The following is a 23,794-nucleotide window of genomic DNA, read 5'->3' as shown; positions in this document are numbered from 1 at the left end:
TTATTAAAGCACCTTATTTGAAGCACAAATTTAGGCACACATATAAAGTCAATCCAATTTAACTTTCACAAGTCAAGAACTTTGTCATACATATAATGTAGATATATGTATACATATATTTGTAGAAAACATACGTACATGTCATTGACATGCCCTTATTTTCCCCTCAGTCATCAATACTTACATAACAACAAAGATAGGCTCTGTGGCACTATAATAAAAATTCTGTGTTGTATATTAAACAATATAAATGTTATTTCATTTTTGGTATTTTTGAAATATGAAATAGAAATCATATAGGTTGTTGACTTATTTCTTCAATAATACTCTCATTTCTATACTCTCAATATTCTTCAAGAATAGTACACTCTGATCAAGTAAAAGTTTTCATTACACATGGTTATCTTGCTGGGATGGGCAGAATGAACTCTTTGGGAAAGCCCCAGAGATTCTGAAAGGGTGAAAGGTGTGAAATGAGGTTGGGGATATCTTTCTCTCCTTCCATTACACCATCCCACCAAAAGGTAATGATCTAAAGATCTAAAAGTTCTTTGTTCTTAGTCTCATGTTACGCTTTGTGTTTATACAAAGATACCAAAAGCTGGAAAGTCCCAGCATGAAGCTGATGACACTATAATGATAATTACATTAACAACTTCATGTACACAATTATATTTTCTATCTCAACTTCAAACTACTAAAATCTCAGCCCATTTTAAATGATACTGCATTTTGTAGTCATCCAAATAAACTATGCATCAAAAGATAAACTACATTAATCTGCTTCATATGCCCTCAAGTTCAACTTACCTTTAGTCACCAAAATCTAAGAATGAACATTTGAACATTTTATTTGGACATTTCCACTAGTTTTTGGATAGAACACTGACGGAACGAAGTTGAAGAGAGCATGAGAATTAGAAAGTATAACCAATTATAAAAAGCATATTTTGAATCAGGTGTAGGCTTGCTGCATTTGCTAATATTAAGGAATCCTGAAATCCATGCAAAATTACCCTTGTTTTTGATTTTAAAAATGCTTACAAGAGAAATATTGGAAAACATCTACAAAAATGCTGTATGTCGTGTCCATTTGAAATATAATAATAAAGACTTCCTAATTTCTACTTTATTAATTTAGTCTAGTTTTGGGTTCATAACAAATTACAGCCTTTTTCTATTTCTCTTTTTTATTTAAGAAATATATTTACTATACACTAGAAATTGAAAGTATATAAAATAAAGTCCTTCTCTCAAGGATTGCAAAGTCTAGTTGGAGAAACAGGGATAAATAAAAATTAGAAACCCAACAGGATAAAGTGTTAGTGGATGTGCCTGAGGTATGGGCAGTGGTACAGAACTTAATGGAGAAGTTCAGAAATTGCTTAGCAGAGAAGACACCTTAACTTAAACTTGGAGACTAAGAACAAATCAACAAGAAGGATCAGTTCAAAAGAGCAGAGAATAAGTTAAGAGGTCCCACTAACAGTCTGAGCAAGAGACCACACAAGCTTGAAGTAGAGTTGACAACATTGGAAACTGAGCAGACAGAACCAATTTCACATATGTTAGTGACAGGTTCAGCATGTCTTAATAAAAATTTGGGTAGGGCTAGGTGAAGGCGTGTGGGAAAGGAAGGAGTTAAATGATTTCAAGTTTACTATTTTGAACACATGGTTAGATAGTGATAGCAGTATTCTATTGAAAAAATATAAATGTTATATCCAGCTTAGAGCAAAGGAGATCAGTTGGGTAAGTACTATGTTTGGGCTATATGGGACACTCAGATCAGATCTCTTTAGAGGACAATGATCTGTGAACTGCTGCTGATAGGCAGCACCTTTTTCTTTCTGGTCTTCACCCCAGTTTTGCACAAGTAACAAATGATTGACAAAGACTAGCCATCTCCATGTGTGAGTCCCTGCACAGTGTGGCAATTCTGCCATGAGACCTGAAGAGCTAGTGATGCGTCTCCCAAGGATTCCTATTATTTTTGTACAGCTGCGGGGCGGGGCCGGGGGGGGGGGCTGGCAAGAATCTTTTCTGCACCAGCGATAGCATGGGAGGAGAAGAACATCAGAGAGCAACAATGAGCAGGTAGAGTATGCCAGAAGCTTCTTGTTCATCTCAGGCAACACTTCTCAGAGGATATATAAATTTACACTGAATTCTTGAAAATCCTATGTAAGCCAAAAATTTTAGCTAAGGACCCAGAAAGGGAGGAGAGCTAAGAGAAAGAAAAAGGGAAGAAGCAAAGAGAAAATGTGTGAGTCCTATACAACCAAGCTATCCAAGTGATAATGGATTTTAGGATTTTGGATAATGCTAGATAAAAATGTGTAATAATTCAGATATTTTCCTTATTCTGGATTTCTCTTTAGCCTCAATAATTCATTGTCTTACTCGATTTTACTATAAGATTGATGATTAGGGAAATAGTTCAGGTACTGAACTATTTTGTACAGCTCTATCTGCTACCTGCTTGCCAAAAGCATTGCTGGCTGTGAACTAACATGTGATCTGCCTAATTCCTTTTCTGCTAGATAGCTTAGTGTTACTTACATTTCATTTTTTACTGACACATTATCCTACTAGTCCAGACAAAAAGAGAGTGACTAAGAAATTCCAGAATATAAATCTACTAAACAAAAACTTAAATGCTTTGACCTCTATTTGACAGCTAACTTAACAGTTAGGTTTTTATTTTCTTTGGCCTTTTTCCAGACATCCACAGAACTGGTATGAGAATTTCTGTCAAAAAGTCTGAGATAATTTTGAATCCTTTGTCTCTATATTTGATTCGCAGAGAATAAAATAATGTATAAATAAATGTCATAAATTTTAACCTCACGTAAGGGCTTTACTAACATTTTAAACTACACAGAATAATAGCAAAGCAATCAAGGCTTTCATTATTAGCAAGAAGATTCTCGCTATTACTTTAGATAAAGCATAGTCTTTTATACTATAGCTGTTTCCCATCTGTAGTTTCCCTACTATCTAGATATTGTGGGGTTTTTTTCCCCCTACTAGATCACATGTTGGGTTAATGCCACACAACACAGCAGCAGTTATTAACTGGCAAAATGGTCACACATCTGTTGGAAGATAGTTAGTAGCCTAAATGATATGGAAAGGAATGTAGCAGTGTTGATTAGGAAAATAATAAAATACAACAAAGACCCAAGAAGGAAAAATACAGAGACAACTTCTAGCTAAATACTAAATGTCAGACTAGTGTCAAATATGTATTTATACTCTTTTGCATTTCCTTTGCTTCCATCTGACATCTAAAAATCTAGATTTGACTCTAATATTATGTTCAATTTTTAACAAAGAGGATATTTTTAAAGAAGTTCCTTCCAAGGATTTTGGCTAACCCGTTAAACACACAAACCAGATAAGTTTTCCTTATAGTTGTAAAAATGGGCTTTTTAGACATCCTGAAGTAGTGAAATATTTTCGTTGCTTTTATTCCATCAATTTTAAATGGAAAAAAAGATTCTTAAATATGGAATCATCTTTCCTGATTTCTCAAGCACAGTATACTGAATTTAATCTAAATCTGGCATTATTTAATGTGATTTATGAAGATGACAATTTTAAATGTTGACAGAAGCATTCACGATATTCTAGGGTCTTAGCTGTTATGCTTATGGGTGGTATTATTTTCCTCAGACTACCAGGATATCAAGCTAACCCTTTTCTTCTCAGTGTGATTCCTTGTATTCCAATTTAATAATTACAATCATGAGCTTATTTAAATTGTATACAAAGTAAAATAAGGATAACAGAGTTCAGGCATAGGACCTGGAGGCCACACCCACCAATAAGCCACAGTTTTCTTGATGTGACTGTTTTGGCTACTCTAGGGGCTGTTTGTTTATTTCTTGGTTCTCTGCATCATTCTAGATAGATGATGCCTATAGTCAAAAGGCAGCCAAATCTGGATAAGTATCATGTTAAGAGTATACTTTTGGTTCAAGCAACTTTAGCAGTATTTTAACCACTGGTTTTTGTTTTACCTACACTTTATTGGTTATCAGTTTCAGAATGCACTTTTTCCTAACTCACTTGACTCCCCTTTTAATAGTAACAACCACCACATACCACACAAAATATAGAGTAAGAACTATGAACTGAACATCACCTGTTTATTTTCAGAATATATGATGCTTTGATATGTAAATATGTATTAAAATTCTATGATGCAAAGAATTGTGTTTGAACAGAAACTGCTTGTGAAAGTAAAAGCTAGAAAACAAATTGACCCATCTACCTAAGGAGAGATAAAGACACAAATATCATAAAAAGAAATGTACTAGTCTCAAGGATGTACAACAAAGTATAAAATAATTTTATGCAAGCTTAAATAAAATGATTAAAACAAACTGAATGGAGCTTGACATGGGTTTGAATCCATCCCTTTACTTCCCAAGAACATGCCAGCTCCCATCACACCAAAACTTGTCCTCTCCAGGCTCAACAGTGATCATTCATCATTATCTCTTTATAATGCTCATTGTCACTTATCCAGATTCTGGGTGTTGCTGTTGTTGCTTTCCCACATCCCCTCTGAATGACAGCATCCACAACAATAAGGTCTTTGTGAAGGCCTGGCAATAGTCAGAGACTTAGGTCCCAGTCTTGGATCTACTATATATCAGCTGCCAATCTTGCTCAAATTACTTAACTTCTTGAAATCCCAGTTTCTTTACTTGAAAACTGGGAAAATAAAACATACCCAACAATGTTTTCACTGTCTATTTCAAATGAATTTTTTTTTCAGGTACATAACTTCATATCTGCTCATAGTAATAGCCAAATGATGGAACTGAGATTCAAATGGCTCAGTCCAATCTACTGTCCATGCTTATGATCAACCCTTTAAATTACCTCATGCATTTATATATCCTAAAGTTTCTTTTCAAAAGGTACAATATCAGCTAGTTCCTGCTTATTTCTAACACCTTTCTGGCCAAGCAAAGCCAATGTCCATTGGAATTCTAAATTCCAAGGGCCTGTTATACTGCTGAAAACTTAAAGCTTTGTATTCTAAAATATTAACATAAACCCCAATGGGTGAGGACAAAACCTGTAGCGTTCTCTTTCTTTTTTTATATATATATATTTATTTTTTATTTTTATATTCCCCATACAATTGCAACCCCCTTATTTTGACCCCAATCCCTCCTTTCTCCGACTCCCACCCCCCATAGTGTGTCACTGGTTCATAGTTGTTTGTTGATTTTGATTTTTTCTTTCTTATAGTTATTCTTTTTCCTGGTCCCTTATTTAGGTTTTCTAGATTCCTGCTATGAGTGACACCATCCGGTATTTTTCTTTTTCTTTCTGGCTTATTTCGCTGAGCATGATCCCTTCCAGCTCCATCCATGTTGCTGCAAATTGCATGTGTTTATCTTTTTTGAATGCTGAGTAATATTCCATGGTGTATATGTACCACATCTTCTTGATCCAGTCATTGTAGTGTTCTCTTTCTCAGTTTCCCTCAGATGGCACATACTTAAACTCTCTCCAAGTATTTTCTCTCAAATATAATACCTGCATAAACTAGATGCATTTGTAAATTTGTTGGCTTGTTTTTTATATTTATTGGCAATCCCTCACACATATGTTAGATTCATAAATTAGATTATATCACCCCACTTCACTTATGAACTGTCATCTTCAACAGAATCAAGAGATTCATTAGAATCCAAATAGACTACCTGTACCATCTGACTACTGCTCTATTAAGAATACAGTTATAGGACTCAGAGTTTGAAAATTCTTCACAGATCAACTGTTTCTTCTTTTTGGGTGTGGAATACATAAGAGAGCCATTTAAACCAATGGACATCATAGTCATATGCAGTCCGTGGTTACAAATATTTCAACATTTATGTGATTATAGTGTAAAAGTCACTATTAATCATGAGCCTAGAAATAACTTTCCTTCCTCACTCTTAAATTAACCCTCTACAGACAAGCAGAAAGGACCAAATGAAAAAGAACAGTTTCTTTCACGGAATAATTAGAGAGTACTGTTCTTTCACCACCATAAAACATACTGATTCAGGTTAAAATAAGGTGACAAGAAACCAATTAACTTTTAGCACTTTTAACACTTAAAGTAATTAGAATATGAGATCACTTCAAAATGGAGTGAAGTAAGATGACTACGGTAATGAATATTGAAGCCTCACATATACACCCATATGCACTATAAAGTACTCTCTGGGGATTCATTTTATATTACTCTGCATGTAAATATTATTAAAAGTGAATCCTAAGTGCTAAACTTTAGAAGGATTTTAGTAAAAGAATCACTTTCTATCTATATCATTTTGTTCATGTATTTGACCTTAGTTTTAATTTAGAAATTGGTTCTGTACAAAACTGATTTCGTAAATCATAATATTTTAATTAGTTTATGGATGCTGGAAATGTAATCTAAAGGTGAAACTTAGATACTGAAAATGTCTTAGAGAACCACCAGGTGATGGTAAACATTCACATGTAGATATTTCCCAAGACATAAATTGCTGTTACTATGAACTGATAATCAGAAATTTGATTCATGTTTTGAGTACCTTATTCGGTTTACTAGCAGTTCTGATTTTTAAAAATTTCCCCTATGCCACCAAGTTATTAAATGTATTACCAAATAATTCAATATGAAAAGACGGTGCCAAGGAACATGCCAGTGATACAGATCAAGGAAATACTCAGGGTAATCTCATCTCACTGGTGGAAATCAAGTTTTCTAGAAAATATACTGTATTACTTACCTATTGCTACCTCAGAAATTATCCACAGCAATTTAGTGAACTAAGACAGTGCTTTTTCTTGTAGCAGTTTAAGTGGGCAAAGAATTTGAAATTGGCTTAGTTGGGTTGCTCTCACAGTCAAAGTTGTAGTTACCTGAAATTGACTGGCGGCCTGTTATATAAACTGTTGATGTCACAGCAGCAGCTTTCCCCAAACTAAGCTTTCCCCAAACCCAAAAAAAGGAAGGAAGAAGAACATCTTTTATAACCTGTTCATACTCTCACTTCTGCCATGTTTCATTCATTAGGGAGTCAATATATCTAGTCACATTCCAGGGGAAGGAAATTCAATTCCACCTTTTTGAGCAAAGATGGCTGAAGAGTTGTGATTTTTTTTAATTAGTACATGTAATATTAAAATGTGCATTAAAGCATGTAAGATGATATATGATAGATAGAGAGGGAGAGAAGTATTTCTAGAAGAGGGGAAGGCAAAAGCAAAGATTTAGAGGTAGAAAACAGGAGTATGCCAACTCAAGAAAAGCAAAAGCTGGACGAGGTTAGTGCTTCCATGGCACTTGCAGAATGAAAAGATACAAAGGCTTATATTCAAAACAGGATGACAGGGTGAGTGATCATTCTGGCAAGTGATTACAGGAAAACTGGAGAAAGCAGAATTATTACATAACAAGGTGAGGTAAAGGGACTTTCACAACTAATCATGAAAAGTAGAGAGCAGAACATGGGTGGGTGGTAGCAATGGAGAGAATTAGGAGGAGGAAGACTTGGCAGGAACCCAAAACTGCCTGATAACAAAACACAAGGTGGAAATGAGAGAGGGATGAATCATACGTGACTCCAAGGTATCATGGGTTTGGTGTCTAAGCAAGTGATGATGCCTTTAACAGGAAAAAAAAAAAAAAAAAAAAAAACCAGGAAAAAAACTTTAGTGAGCATACTCTGCAAATGTAGCTAATGTAGACAAGATGCATTTGAGAGTTCGATGGACCACATAGCTAAAGAATTAAAGGCTTATGTTTAGAAGACTGGCCACACCAGTGTTATAAGAAGCAGTAATAGCTACAGGTTTGGTAGCAGAAAGCTGCACTGAGAAGTAAAATGCAGATAGAAGCAAGGACAAACATACCACAAATACCCACTTTCAAGAGATGGAAAGAGAGTTACAAAGAACATTGAGTAATAAGAGTTAGAGGGACAGAAAAAGAGGTAAACAAAGAAACCACCATAAGATGATTAAAGGCAAACACAACTCACTGAGAGGTGGAAGAAACTGAGTGTTATTAAAAAGCCACTGGTATGTACTGGCCTTGGACAACACAGGTCAGGTGAGGAATAAAAGTGAAATCCAGACCCGGGAACTGCAAGAAGAGAAAAACAAGAAAATAGAGACATTTGATGGAAACTACGTAAAGTGGTAAAAGTAAGAAATACAGAATGGTAGCAACACATGACGTTAAAATAAGTTACAGGGAAGTGATGTACGCATGTGGCAACAGTAAAAATATGTTGCTAATTTGAAAGTTACACTGTGTGGTGACAGTAACTAGATCTATTGTTAGGATCATTAAGCAATGTCCAAACACATTGAATCATATTATTGTACATCTGAAACTAATAATAGTTTTCTGTGTCAATTATACTTCTGAAATAATGAATGGCAGCAACATATGATACCAGGATGGACACAAGCAACTCACTGGCCCTGGAAAGGGAAGGAAAATGATCATAAATGCAAGCTAAAGGTATAAAATTCAAAGTAAGAGAACTACATGAGGGGACTCAAGACCACAGCCTTTATTCTCCTTGGCAGAAGATAGATTAGAAGAGAGAGTATCTGAAATGAGGCATTTGAGGTGGAAATGCTGGAAATTTAGAGGAATTCAGCTGGAAAGTCCCAATCAGGAAGGAAGCATCAGGGATTATCCAGGAAACTTTTGATGGCCATTTGAGGAATATACAGACATCGCACCCACTTTAAATGTTAAGCCACATGATAACAGGTGTAATTAAAATTGCTTTTGATCATTGTTTCTTCCCATTCATACAACAGATGTATAGAATGCATTGTTACATAGGCTAATGCAATCTGTAGCAGTTTCTGCAGCAGCACAGGGAAAAAAACATAGGGTCTTTTTCTTCTTTGGGGTTGAGGGGCAAACTTTCACATGTGTAACGGATGAGTGCATTCTTTGGGTCACATTTCATGAAGTGTTATTTTGAAATAATATTTTGTGCTCTCAATTTCTTTGATCTCACTCTTAAAAATGAAACCATGTGGACATAAACGTTAACCTGAAACTAAGCTCTGGAAAAATCCATGATTCTGAGCTCTAAGGATTTTGCTACTGTGAATCTATGTAAATAAATCCTAAAAGCCCCAATGATTGAATCAGAATTGGTCTATTTTTTTTTTAAAGATTTATTTATTTATTTATACAAGCACTGGGCACAGTCAGAAGTGTGGGAGGGTGAGAGAATTCACCAGAGCCAGAGCAGGGAGCAGAGCAGGCAGAAGGACCGAAGTACACTGCTGAGGGGAGCAGTGGGTGGCAGGAGAGGTCTGCGCGCCATGTGGGACCCTCCTCCGGTGGCCGGGGAGCAGCCAGGGATCCAGCCGGGGATTGAACCGGCGCTGCAGAGGCTACGGGCAGCTTTGCAACCCAGCGCTCTATTGCTGCGCCACCAGGGAGGCCCAGAATTGGTCTACTTTTACAAAAACATAAAAGACAGCTGATAAGACAATCTTTTATTTTAGGAATGAGCTGTGTGGTTTTTCAAGTTGGATTGTCAACTGAAATAAACTAATTGAAATGTAACTTAGAAAAAGGTTGTTAAGCTTGGCTCAAGGAATATATTTGTTGTTTGAAAAAATAAAAGGAAATGCTTTTTAAAAAAAATGATCAAATGAATAGACAATGGAAAAAAAAAAACAAACATATATTTGGGCCTCCCCTGGTGGTGCAGTGGTTGAGCGCTGGGCTGCAAGGCTGCCCGCAGCCTCTGCAGCGCCGGTTCTTTAGGGTCCCACAAAAAACAAAACAAAACATATATTTCACTTCATCTGGAATGTTATTTGTATCTTCATGTTCTGGATAGATTATGACATACACTTTTATTTTAAAAATTAAGTTTATTTGATTGTTAAGATATGTTATATCTATAAATGCATATATAGAATTTAAATTGCAATGTAGGGGGCTTTCCTGGTGGTGCAAGGGATTAAGACACAAACTATGAAGCTATCCACAGCCACTGCAGCACGAGTTCAATGCCTGGCCAGGGAGCTACCCACATGGCACAGCAGACCTCTCCTGTCCCATCTGCTGCTCCCCTCAGCAGTGTATTCAGTCAATCTGCCTGTTCTGTTCCCCACTCTGTCTCTGGTGAATCCTTTCACCCCCCACATCTCTGGCCCATACCCCAGTTCTTGTATGCATAAATAAATACATCTTAAAAAAAATATTTTTTTTCTTTAAAAAAATAAATTGCAATGTAATCCCAATCAATTTCTCAGATTATTTTTTTTTGGGGGGAGGGGAGGATTGATTCTAAAATTTCTACAGGAAAATAAGGAATTCAACACTGAAGAACAAAAGTGAAAGACATTCACTGCCAAATAGAGAGATTTACTATAAAGAGAGACTAACAAAAACACTGTGGTCTTGGAACAAGAATAGAAAACAGATCCATGAAACAGAATACAGCCTAGAATGCATCCTCCGTCAGTAGTCCCTTGGGTTATGATGATGACACTGTTGTCCAGCATAGAAGGGGTGATCATCTCAATAAATGGATATTCATGTGAAAATTAAGATGGATCCTAGCCTTATATCTTACACATAAATCAAAACCAGAATCTGAAAACCTCAACATGAAAGAGAAAATAGAACTTTTAGAAGCAAACAAAGAACATCTTGATAGGGTAGGCAAGAATTTCTTCAATGAAATCACCAAATTTCTAACTGTAAGACAAATAAGAAAGTGAGCTGCATGAAAATTAAGAACTTGTTTGTCAAAACATCATTATCAGGATGAATGAGTAAGCCACTGAATATATTCACAATACATGTTATCTGACAAAGAATTCATATGCAGCATAAACACTCTTACAAATCAATTTTAAAAAGACAAAAATCCTATATTGAAAAAAAAATAAAGAATCCTAGGCCCTATAAGAGAACAGAGAATATATATCTCATCTAAAACTAGAGAACAAGTATAAATGTGAGAATGACACAGAGGGTAATTAATCAAAGCCTGGCAAGGGAATTAATTATTTATTACTCAACCCAACAATTACAATTTAACATGGATTTTAGAAATTAGTGAGAGATAAACAATATGGGAAAGGAGATACCAATTAGAGAAATAATCATGTACAAAATGGAGAAGGAATAAGCTACCATGGAAGATCCAGACAATGCAGTTCAGTAACACCAGATTATGAGTCCTATGGAGAGGGAAGTAGACAAAGTGCTGAAGTAGGGATGCAGGAGGAGCTTCTTTCATCATAAAGTCACATATATGCTAGGCTTACTGAATTGGATTCTATCTGGTAGAAAACCATGAATCACATGTAGTAGTATCTGTCCAAAAGGAATACCATAAGAATTCAGTTGGTTTGCTTGCTGCTGGCATGGGATGGTCTATGCAGATGCTACTTACTGATGGTTAAATGCCCAGGCTCTGTCTGAGCTCACTGCATGGTCTCAAATACCAGCCCAGCTATTGCCTATGTTTAAATCCTAGGATAAATTATTTAACCTCTTTGCTCTTTAACTCTGGAAGGGGGAAAGAGAGACTGTTGTGATTATAAATGCATTCATACCTATAAACAATTTAAAACACTGGCTGGATATAGCACTTACTAAATGATAGGTAACATTGATGTCATTAACAAATCTAGTGTTTCAAGTAGAATATCAACATGATATAAAAAATATCTCAGAATGGAAGTAGATACACAAAAATACTATATGTCTGAATACTATCTGATAGTCACCCTACTAATCAACTGGGTGACTTTTGACTTTTGGACCTTGTGAGTTTCCTTCTCTCTGGCCATTTTAAAAAAGGTTACCTTACCACAAATCTCAGGTTCTTTTTTTTTTCTTTAGTAACTGCTCCAGAATTCCAACAGGCTTAAATATAACTAGTGAGACTCAGATACTGATTTTTTTTCATGATTATTAGATTTTTCCAGTTCACATATTGGATTGATATTTAGCCAAATGGCAATGCATTTTCCCTCACATTTATTTACTTCTTGAAGATACTTGTTTGAGTTTATGGGAAGGGGATTAAAATGTGATTATTAATAGGAAATTATTATTTCCCAAAGGAAAGTTTTGGTTTGTGAAAAAAATGTACATTTACATTTTTATCTTTAAAGAGTCCAAAATCAATTAATTACTAAGTGCCTAATGATTATGTAAAAACAGTTATGAGGGTTTCTTCATTTCTAATGAAATGTTATCCTGAGACTCTCATCCTACCACCACCAGTTTATCAAGGGGTGGGGGAGGAAAAAGGAATGGGTGGAGGTAGCACTAATCTGTCATACCTACAGCAGGGTCTACCCTGGTAAGGAGGAGCTTATTACCACAGATATTATTTACAATCTCCAGCACATGGTGTAATATAAAGCAGAGTGCCTTGGAGTCATTGTTATTATTGTTTTTAAATTCCCTGGAAACATGAACTTCCTTATTACTTGCAGTCAGGATGGGTAGTGTGCACCTCCCCCTGTTTCATTATGTCACCGCCGATCTGTACAGGGAATCAGTTATTTTATTATGGGAAAGTCCTTAGTGAAAGTAGCAGGAGGCAAATTTTTAAACATAATCTTGAGTCTGAGCTCAAGTATATTAGATATGAACATTCTATTTCAGAGATCTGTATCTGCACACATACTTGTATGCACATGTACCGCTCTGTTCTTCTACTTATCTAATTTTATTTTCTTAACCACTTGATTTTTTTTACATATTTTCTATAAGGAATATATGTACTCTGATGATAAGAAAAAAATAAATATTTAATATAGACATCTGTGGGCCACCCTGCTGGCCTGGAGGTTAAGTCTCAGTGTTATCACTGCTATGGCCTGAGTTGGATCTCTGGCCAGGGAGCCAACCCACATATGGTGCAGCAGACCTCTCCTGTCTCACCTGCTGCTCCCCTCAGCAGTGTATTTCAGTGGACCCACCTGTTCTGCCCCCAACTCTGTCTCTGGTGAATCTGTTCATCTACTCCCCCTTCCCATACCTCTAGCCTGCACCCCCAGTTTGTCTATGCAAAAAAAAAATACATGTTAAGTTAGTAAGTAGATTTTGTCAGAATTAAGAAGATATTTTATCTATATTAATATATTTCTATTTTGAAATTCCAGGAAACTTTAAATACCTGATACCTAAAATGCAAAAATGTGGTGGTGGCTAGGGAGTAGAAATCCAGACCTTTTGTAATACATGGGTCACTCAGATGGTATTCTCATACTCATAGCATTTTGTCTCTCTCTTTATATATAGATAGATATATAAATCTCCAATGAATCTTTTAACCCATCTCCTAAGTATTAGACTATGAACCACATGAAGAGTTTATCTATTTGTATGACCTAACAGAGAGCCTTGCACATAGCAGAGATTCAACAAGTATATACAGAATTAAATTTCATGTATATAGTTGAAACTTTTTGTACAGAAACAAAATTTGACTGAAAATCAGATAATTAAGACATATTAAAAATAGCTTTGAGACCCAAAATAACCTTCATTAACATACAGAATTAAGTAGTATATTATTCTATTCTAGCCATTAATTGAAGGTATATTTTTACTTCAAAAGGACATTTTCTTTCAGATTGGAGTTTAGTCAGTTCCAGGCTATCCTTTGCCTATTAATGAGCATTATCCCAACATGTGTTAAATTTTTTTTCATATTTTTCTTATTTTTAACTAACCAAAATGAAAGTTAATATGCCCTTAAATGGTTTAATGGCATCAATAACTTGCTCAAAAATAGGTCATGAGTTTATTCCCATCTACATAGACAAAATTTGAATGAAAGATCTCCACATTTGACCTCAATCTTCTTCTCTCAACAAGCCCTGGCATCCTTTTTTATTTTACCCCACTCTACTACTCTCACCCTCCTGAAAATGCAAGTTTTCCACCATATATCTTCTACTCCTCAAAAGTTATTCATCCAGAATGTCCTATAAATAAAGTGACCTCCTGAGTGACTCCTATCCATTTGTTTATTATGTATCCCTCACCTAACACAGTATATGGGAGTTGCTTAGTAATTGCCTTTGGGAAGGTCTATTTCTAAGCAGGTTATATAATCTCCTGTCCTGGGTCAGTATCCAGTCAGTCTGCTCCTTAACTCACACAATGTATTTGCCCACCTGTCCAATTCTGAGTCTTATCCACACTATTTCCACTTCCACCCCTGACCAAGGTGCTCAGGATCAGGACTGACCTCTAAATCCAGTCACTCTGTGTTAGATTCAAATGTGAACCCTCATCTCTACCAAGACATATCTGTAGGTGTTAGTGACTGGGGTTACTCATCAATGTGGCAGGACTGGTAAAAAGTCCTCTTTAATTTGGTCTCTGCCTGCTTCTTGATTCCAGCACTCTGAAGCCACCTTCAAATGACAATGCCATCACCCCAAGAGCTCCAAACTATTGGAATAATCTTATCTTTTCCAATTTATTTTACACCCTACATTTTTTTTCACTTCAAAATATACCCAAAATCTAATCATCGCTGTTACCACCATAACCATCATCTATGGCACCATCATCTCACACTTCACTTACTTTAATGGGTTCTTATACAGTTAATCTTCAGTCCCTACAGGCAATTTTTTAATACTGCCATGATATCTGCCCTTTTAAAAGACAGTACATATGAAATTAATCATGCTTTTTTTTTCTCAAAATTTTCCAGTGTTTTCCATTTTACACAGAGCATAAGTCAAGGTCCTTATGGACCGGCATCATCTACCTTTAGGAACCTCTCTGAACACCAACAAATAAGATGTCATATTCCTACCCTAAAGCTTGCTATGTATCTAGTGTGTTCTGCCCACCAACAGACACATAACTCATTCTCTATTTCCTTAAATCTTTTTTCATTAATTAATTAGTTAATTAATTTTCTTACATTGTTGTTTATTGTCGGACATTATTTGATGTGACATTTGAACTACATTACTCCCATAGTTCTCCTACCACCATAGCACCCATAATCCAGCTCCCCCATCACTTAGGTTCTTCCCTCCCCTATTTTGACCATTTCCCTACCCCCCTCCCCTGCTATAAGCAAAATAAGTAAGAGGGCAAAAGATAAGTATTGGCAAAAGATTGGCACAAGTATTGGCAAAAGATTCCTAAGAGGGCAAAAGATAAGTATAGATAAGTATTCCCTTATATGTAGAATATGAGAAATCAAACAATGGGTTAGGAAAAAGACAAAACTTGCAAGGTGACCAAAGATCTTTCCTTCAATTTTGACTTCAGTGTCACTATGTGCAGGATACTATGAGTACCCTATTTAAAATTGCAAACTATTCCCCCAACACTCTCAATCTTCCTTACCCAATCTTTGTTTTATTTTTCTCCACAGCGCTCCTTATTTATTATGTTTATTATCTAGCACTCCTTATTTGACTGCAAGTTCCACTCAAGGACAGGGCTTCTTTTATATTTATTCTCTTATGTGTCCCCAGAATTAGAACAGTACCTGATACAAGTAAGCACTAAATAAATCTTTGGTTAATGAATGAATAACCATACTTTCACCTGTCCAGTTTGACGAAGGACAAACTAATTCCACTCATTGTTGAACTCAACAGAGGCCAAAGGACAACATCATTGTGTGGCTACCCTCTTCCCTCTTCAATTTTCCCTATATTTAAATTTAGAAAATGCTTTTCTTTTTCGATGTCTGCTGACTTAATCTGCATTCTAGGTGCCACATCTCCACTGCTTAACATAAATTTTCTGTGTCAAATATGTTACTTCTTACTTCTGAAAGCAGTCCCAAAGCATCCTTGTTCCTGACCCATTTAGAGCCAATGATTCGGTTTCTCTACCAATTGGTCTCAATCAGGTCTTCTGATACTGCTATTAAGGAATATGCAGCCATTACTACTTTCCAATTATGATCATTTTGGTTTCATTTCTCTTTATACTTATTATAAGAAAGCAGGTTATTCATCAGTAAAATATACATTAAAGTGCATATTTCACAGGATGGTTATAAAGGTCAATTTATGGTAATACATGTAAAGTACTTAATAGAGTGCATGACACAGAAGTGTTCAATAAATAATACCTATTATTTAGATTATATAACATAAATTTATTACTCAAAATAAGGTGCCACTTCCAGTCCTGATCACAAAAGCTATCTTCACAGTAGGTCTTATTTTCAAGTATACTTATGTTAAATCAGTATTTTGCCACTTTGAGATATATATGTAATAATTTCAGGGAATGCTGTTTTGTTCTACAACTATTACAGTAGATGTAATTATTATGATATCTCAAAAACTTGGGTAAGTCTTTTTAACAACATTAATTTTTGAGCTAATAATCCTAGTGGGCATTCCTAGTAAAACATTGTCTTATTAGACACTGAACTGGGCCAGATGTTCCTCTCCCTTTAAAAGAATCCATGACAAATCACAGTGATACAAAAATACAGACTGATGAACTTTTTGATAAAGTTCTGAAACAAGCTAGTAGGAGGAAGACGTAGAGAGTAAGGAAAATCAGAATGAACAGGGAAGGAGGAAGAGAGTCTCAGCACCACATATTAGTTTTAAATGTGTGGTAAATGTCAAGTGAGATATATCATTACATTCAAACAGGGTCCTAATGGAGTATTAGCAACTCCATTTACCCCCATGGGAAGAATTGTAAATTTGGGATATGGAAAATGGAGATTGCAACTTTTTGTCCATAAAATTATCAAGTCAACCAAGAAGACACAAACTCTTGTCATAAAATTAAAAAATGCTCTCATGGCATAGTAGGTCTTTCCTCTCTCCTTTCCCTTAAGTAACTATGTTAAAAAACTACATACTTTATATCATTAGGGTTATTATAATAGTGAAGGAAGTGAGTGAATGAAGTGAGTAGAACACAGACCGTGGTCTCTATCTGCATAGCATTAAGGATTTGGCACAAATAGAGTATTCCCACAGACATAGCAGGAGTAGCATGGTGAAGTTAGAGAAATTTTAACAACAGTTTCTCTCTCTCTCTCTCTCTCTCTCTCTGTCACACACACACACACACACACACACACACACACACACATATAATGCACTTCATCCAGAGAAGAGGTGTTCAAATTAATAGCATAGGAGAGTAATGTTATTATTATTTTTAAAGATTTATTTATTTATTTATTTATACAAGAACCGGGGTACAGGCCAGATGCACGGGAGGGTGAGAGGATTCACCAGAGACAGAGCAGGGAACAGAACAGGCAGAATGACAAAATACACTGCTGAGGGGAGCAGCAGGCATGACAGGAAAGGTCTGCCACACAATGTGGGACCCTCGCCGGCCGGCTGGGATCTAACTGGTGCTGCAGAGGCTGTGGACAGCTTCACAGCGTGGTGCTCAACTGCCTGCGCCACCAGGGGAGGCACAGGAGAGTATGTTATTAAATCTAACTAAGCAAAAGACATTTCCTGGAAGAAACTGATTTTGATTAAAATTAAAAGAATAAAAATATTCACAGTGAGAGTTGAAAGAGGGTGGAGGCAAAGAGGAAATTCTTCATAAAAATTGGGAACATTAGGAGAAAGATGATCCTAGTCTAATGAAATCACTAATAAATACACAGGTATCACTCAGTGGGCAGCAGATGGGTGTAAGAAAAGTGACACACGGAAGTGACACACTATGACACAATAAAAATTATTCATATAATGGACTAATTCATAAGGAATATAATCACAGACTATTATATTGAAATAATCTTAAACTGGTAAGCACTATTAAAGATCTGAACAGGAACATTAGGTTTAGAAACCACTAGAAGGTTTTGCTTCCTATTTTTCACTCAATAAATGAAGATACCTGAGGAGGGACAATGTCTTGTTCAATAGCATAAATAGTTGGTGAGAGAGCCTTGGTCTCCTAGTACTTATAATGACACTAGCAAAGTCCAGGAGAGCCTCAACCATCTGTTAACCTTCCCATGTGCAACCACGGGGCCAACGAGTAGTTAATGTTTGTCTGCATTACTAACAACTCCCTAGGCCATAACAGACACACCCAGGCACAGTGACTCAGGGAGGAACCAGGACCTGAACTCAGGAAAGGCAGTGCAGAGTGCCTCAGGAATTACTCCGGCCTAATTCTCACTAGACTTTTGCTTATGTGTCTTCATCTTTTCATATTTCACAAGAGTTAGATTTAGATCTCACAGAAGAAGCTGGTCTAGAATTAGGAAACAGATGCAAGTAGCATGCTGGCTAAACATTTACATGGTTAAGATATCACAAGTTATAACTTTATGGATATCTATCACTGAGTGGCTAGAAGAAAAATGACTAATGAAAGATGACTTTTTTAAGTAATTAAAGAGGATACTTTTATAAGAGGTGTTCACAGTAATTAGAATTACATGCCTATGTCATCTTGGGAACACTTCTTGAGAGACAAATAATTACCTGGGAAAAGTCTTGCTAGACAATATCAGACTTTGTACAGTTGACCCAAATGTAATTATGTCAGTCACATAGAGAAAAACAGAAAGGGGTTAGAAAAAGAACAAGTAAATAAATATATAGCTCCTTTAGAGCACAAGATACTATTTGTAATTGAATTATCCCAAAGGAAAATTCTCAGATTCCAAACATACCAATGAAAGAAAAGAAAAAATCTAAATAACTACTAAGTGACAATTTTCAAAATGAATAGAAACAAATTTTTGAATTTTTGAAATAATATAAGGATTATATTCTGCTTCTAAAAGCAGACTGAATCAAAGATTATATAACAAGATAGAAACAAGAGCAAACAAATGAGTAAAATTCCAAAACAAAACATTACTGGTAAAGATAGATGAGATATTGTATTATTTTTATTTCCTTTCTCAAAGAACTGGGAGGTTAACTTGGGGGTTATGATCACACTCAAATGTTTGGACCTCTATAAGAAAACTACTTTTGGATTCTTTTCATTATTTTAAGATTTTTTTCCATAATATGACATTTATTTTCATAGGTACTTTATCTCAATTGCAAACAGAACAGTGAAATGGATTTAAATTCTTCTCTGAAATAGCTTCCTAGGTTCTGCTTTGCTGGTTCCCAGCCATACTTGTTTGGCCTCATATCTCCATAGAGTTTCACAATGTTGATTACCAAAAATAATCTCCCTGAGAAATCTGGAGGCAAGAAATTTTATTCTATCTATAAAATGTATATTATTCAAACACTGTATGGGGTAAAACAGAGCATCTTCCTTATAATGCCATGATAATTCACTGATAGATGCTGATATAGAGAATTTGTTCCTGGAAGATAGTTGCAAAACAGTACATTTATCCTAATATCTCATGTGCTTCCATTGATTCTGAGGGATTAGAAAAATCTGACTTATCTGCTAAGTAAATGATAGTCATGAAAACTGCACTTAATCTTTAAAAAGCAATGTGTTCTATCAAGTTTTATTTCATAGTAATAATGGCTCTTCTAATAATATTTCACAGGATCATCCAGTTATGAATTGAAAAGTCTATTTTTTTAAGAATGAGGTTAATACTTATTTTCTGGAGTACTTTACCCTTCAACTTTTAAAAAATATACAAGTAATACATGAAGAAATTTCCAAAATACTTGAGAAATATAGATCCCATGCATTAGGAGTCCATTTGACTTCAATATTTATTGTATTCCTCAATGCTTTAGGGGAAAAAAGCCCCACTGAATAACATGTTGTGATTTTATATTCAACTGCAATATACTCAAAATGTAAGGTTCAAATAATTTTCTGTCTTTGAATTCAGCTTGGATATGTAAATATAAGTCAAATAAAGGTAAAATTCTTTTTCTTAATTATGGCACTTTGATTTTGTGGAAAAGAAGCAGAATATTACTTTATTGTTTTACTGTATGGACTTGTAAGTTCCTTGGCTTGCTAATGCAAGTGGGAGTTCCCAGCAGACAAAGACCAGGCAGAGGATATTACTTTTAGAGGCTCACTAAATAAATAGCTGCCACATTACAAAGAAAAATACATCAAACAGTCATGACTAATGTTCAGTTTCCAGTGAGTGCTGGCCTAGGAACTCATGACATCTGAATTTCATTTTGCGTCAGAAATATAATGCCCCAAAGGAAACTAGCTGGGATGGAGGCTGATGAATTCATAACTACCAAGTTAACATTAGTAACATTAATTTTCAATGTTTTTTTTTTCAATTTTCACTTAACATTGGTTTAAAAATATTTTTTCTCTCCAAAGAGAAATTAGCAAATGTAGTATTTGATACTTTACCTTCAAAAAGACTGATAAACATTTTTGATTTTAGTTCTGTTAATATACAAAACACAATTGTATGATTTATTCACACAGCATAGGACAGTACTGTTTTAAGACTCATGGTTCGATTCAGAAAATTGAACAGACAATTCAATTCATTCAATAAAAATATGGACACCTACCGTGTGCCTGATTTTATAGCTAATTTTTAACAATTGGAATAGATTAGTGCCTTTGTTCTGTAATCCTGCTAACAGAGCTAACACAGATAAAACATCAGGTCCTTTGAGCTCAAAAGGCACTAAGAAAACACCTTACTTTCACAAAGTCTGCATTTGACATTAGCCTCAGAACATTGTGTCTCTTTAACATGATTGCAAGGCTTTTAGTTGCCTATCCTGCAAACTACCATGTTATTGAGGATTTCAAGGGTCCTATATATCTCTTCTTCACAAAAACATGCTTTTTAAACCATGCTTATTGACTTGGAAGAAAGTAATGCCATGTAGGTATACATCCTAAAGTCCTTTTTTCAATCTAAATTTCTCTATCACATAGAATCTGTAACTAAGAAATAGATGGGTAAAAAAAATCATAACTTTTTGCCCATTTACTTTAAAACTCTAGACTACATCTCAAAAATCTTGGAAGGTTTTGTTGTTTCTAAAGTGACTATCATGGGGCTGAGTATGTAGAAAACTCATTTTTTATTTGACTGATTAAAAATATTTGCAGCTTTATCTGAGCTCTGAAATTGTATTTCTGTGATTTGCAAGTTAAATAAAGAGAATCAAGGCACTAAAATGCTAAGTTCGTCAGCACCTTTCTTTTAGAATTTGACATTGTCATGTTTGATTGTGTACTGTAGCCACATGGTTCAGGAAATAAATAAATATTTCTGTGATTTATTTAATGGCACAAGCTATACTTAGAGCAAGAATTTAAGCTTGGTTGTATTGATAACAAAGGATAGTTCATCGGATTGATCAACTACATGGTTCCTTTTGGAGATTAAGGAAAATTTAATTGTTTTGGATTTATAAATGTGTCCAATTACTTCATTCCCAGTCTACCCTGTTAGCCTTCATAGGTTAAGTTTCTAGGGTATGTATACATTATCAAGAGAAGGATGGTTCAACCTTTAGAACCATCAACAGAAATCAACAGAAATCAACATCATTCTATTAGATATATGCAAAGCATAGGAAGTGTAATCTTCCTATGTACCCATATGCTATCTTATTTCCTGAATATAATAGGAGCGATCCATAGATACAGACTTTTGAAAATGAAAATACACATCTTTCATGCTATTCTTGGGCAAAATCCCCATATCTTAAATATTTCACTAGAAATAGAAATATTATTACCTTTCTTGCTTCTTTCACCATCTTCCGAATAGTTTCCTTTATGGTAAGTAGCTGTGCTCTTGGTGGATGAAAGAGGAGGTCTATATGGGTTCCCCCTAAGAGTCCAGGCATCACATATGGCCAGCCTAAATCAAGGTTTGGAGCTTCCACATCAGACTCAATGGGCCAGTAAGTCCCGGAAGATGACGTATCATCATAGAAATTATCAGTCCCATGTGCTGTACTTTGTGCAACTTTCTGAACATTTTTCAAAATATAATTAATTTCTTCCTCAGCTAGAAAGTCTGACACTCGTTCTTTGGCAAGAAATTCTTGGTATGCTTCTAATCCATGTTCAATCAACGTATCCGTGGCTAATCGATACCATTCCTTGTAGTGAGGTTCAATGTAATTGTCTGATTTACACTCATCATTCAATGAGGATAACATTGATGAGGTCTCCATGCTTACAAGCATTTGATAACAGCACTTTCAAATGTCCATTCACGCAGTGATAAGAATATCTGGGAATTTGAAAAGAAGGGAATAAGATCCATTAGAATTCTATAATCTAATATTTTCTGATACATGTCAACTATTGCTAGTTTTATATTCACTCATTTCCATTATCAATAGCTCAACATGACATATGTTTCACACCCAAAGGAGAATCAATAATACCATAATTAACATATTTATAATAAATGAGCTAAAGAGATTTTCTTTTACTCAGGTGAAACAAAATTCACCTAAATTTCTCACCTTCTTTGGCCTCCAGAAAGAGACTCCTTTTTAACTTTAACCTGGTACTCCACGTGGTGGTATCACCAAAGGCCTTTCCAAAGGCCTTGTTGGTTTAGGTTTAGGTTTTTAAGTATTGTAAAAAAGAATTTGAATACAATGAATGCTTGGCCAGTCATTAATACAAGTCTTTACTGAGTACTCATCACTCATATCATCAGAAAAATGAAATATAAAAAGCACAAAACACTGCCCTCCAGGAGCTTTTAATTAGCTGAAGAGGTAAAATGTAGACACAAAATTAAAATCACTTTGAACAAAGTCATATGTTGCTGAGGGTCAAAATGAGTACTGCCTGGGGCCTTCCCCGTGGCACAGCAGGTTGAGCTCAGCATTGTGAAGCTGTCCACAGCCTCTGCAGCGCGGGTTCGATTCCTGGCCAGCCAGGGAGATACTCACATGGCGCAGCAGACCTCTCTTGTCTAGCCTGCTGCTCCCCTCAGCAGTGCATTTCGGTCCGACTGCCTGTTCTGCTCCCCGCTCTGTCTCTGATGAATTCTCTCACCCTCCTGCACCTCTGACCTGTACCCCAGTTCTTGTATAAAAATAAATAAATCTTTAAAAAAAGCATGAGTACTGCCTATAGTCAATGCTTTCAGAATAAAAGCCAGTGGAAATAAGGACAGAATCAATGAGTTATGGATAGCTCCTGGGCAGAGGTGGGCTTCACCTGAACCTGGGTAATAAGTTGGAGTATGTTCAGATGGCTAGAAAAAATAACATTTTCATCTCACACAAAAATGAATACATAAATGAGGGCACAGAACAGAAAAGGGCTTGGTGTCTTAAGGAGTCAATAAAATAAATAATAAAAACTTGCCTGCAGGACATAAGTTTCCCTTGATTATGCATAGAAGATAAGGTATGGAAGGGGAAGGGCACAGGAGATTTTTGTGATTCAACAAAACTTAAAATAATTAGTCTGGCAGTATCTAGGCAAGGAATGGAGACTAGTAGCTAGCAGAGTCTTTCAGCATTCAAGCACCCAGTGAAGAAGTGACAAGAATATTTGAGAGATGGTTCAAAGCAAACACTCATAGGATTTGATGACTTCATAGTGGAGGTGATGGAGATATTTAAGAGACCAAAGAAAATTCAGGGATTTCTCTTAGGAATCAAAATGTGCCTATCCTAGCTCATATCCCATTCCCTCACAATACCCTTAGAATTTTATTTATTTAGGGGCCTCCCTGATGGTCCGGGGGTTAAGTCACAGCTCTATCAAGCTATTTCCAGCCACTACAGCCTGAGTTTGATCCTTGGCCAGGGAGCTAACCCACACGGTGCAGCAGACCTCTCCTGCCTGGTCTGCTGCTCCCCTCAGCAGTGTATT

General features: G+C 35.7%; 1 protein-coding gene across 1 annotated transcript in view; it reads right to left on the bottom strand.

Annotated features, from left to right (window-relative positions):
• Positions 1-22,184, bottom strand: part of FAM83B (family with sequence similarity 83 member B) — a 50,771-nt gene extending 28,587 nt beyond the window's left edge. The window contains exon 1 of the mRNA XM_037519877.2: positions 21,682-22,184. Coding sequence (XP_037375774.1) covers positions 21,682-22,137 — 456 coding nt within the window. The 5' untranslated portion in view covers positions 22,138-22,184. The remainder of the gene's footprint in view (positions 1-21,681) is intronic.
• Between the last annotated feature and the right edge of the window lie 1,610 nt (positions 22,185-23,794).

The sequence above is a fragment of the Talpa occidentalis genome, unplaced genomic scaffold (assembly GCF_014898055.3).
Source record: "Talpa occidentalis isolate TD23 unplaced genomic scaffold, MPIMG_talOcc4v2.1 talOcc4.2, whole genome shotgun sequence".
Taxonomy (NCBI): domain Eukaryota; kingdom Metazoa; phylum Chordata; class Mammalia; order Eulipotyphla; family Talpidae; genus Talpa; species Talpa occidentalis.
The sequence above is the reverse complement of the archived record's forward strand: the minus strand, read 5'-3'. Positions and strand labels throughout refer to the sequence as shown.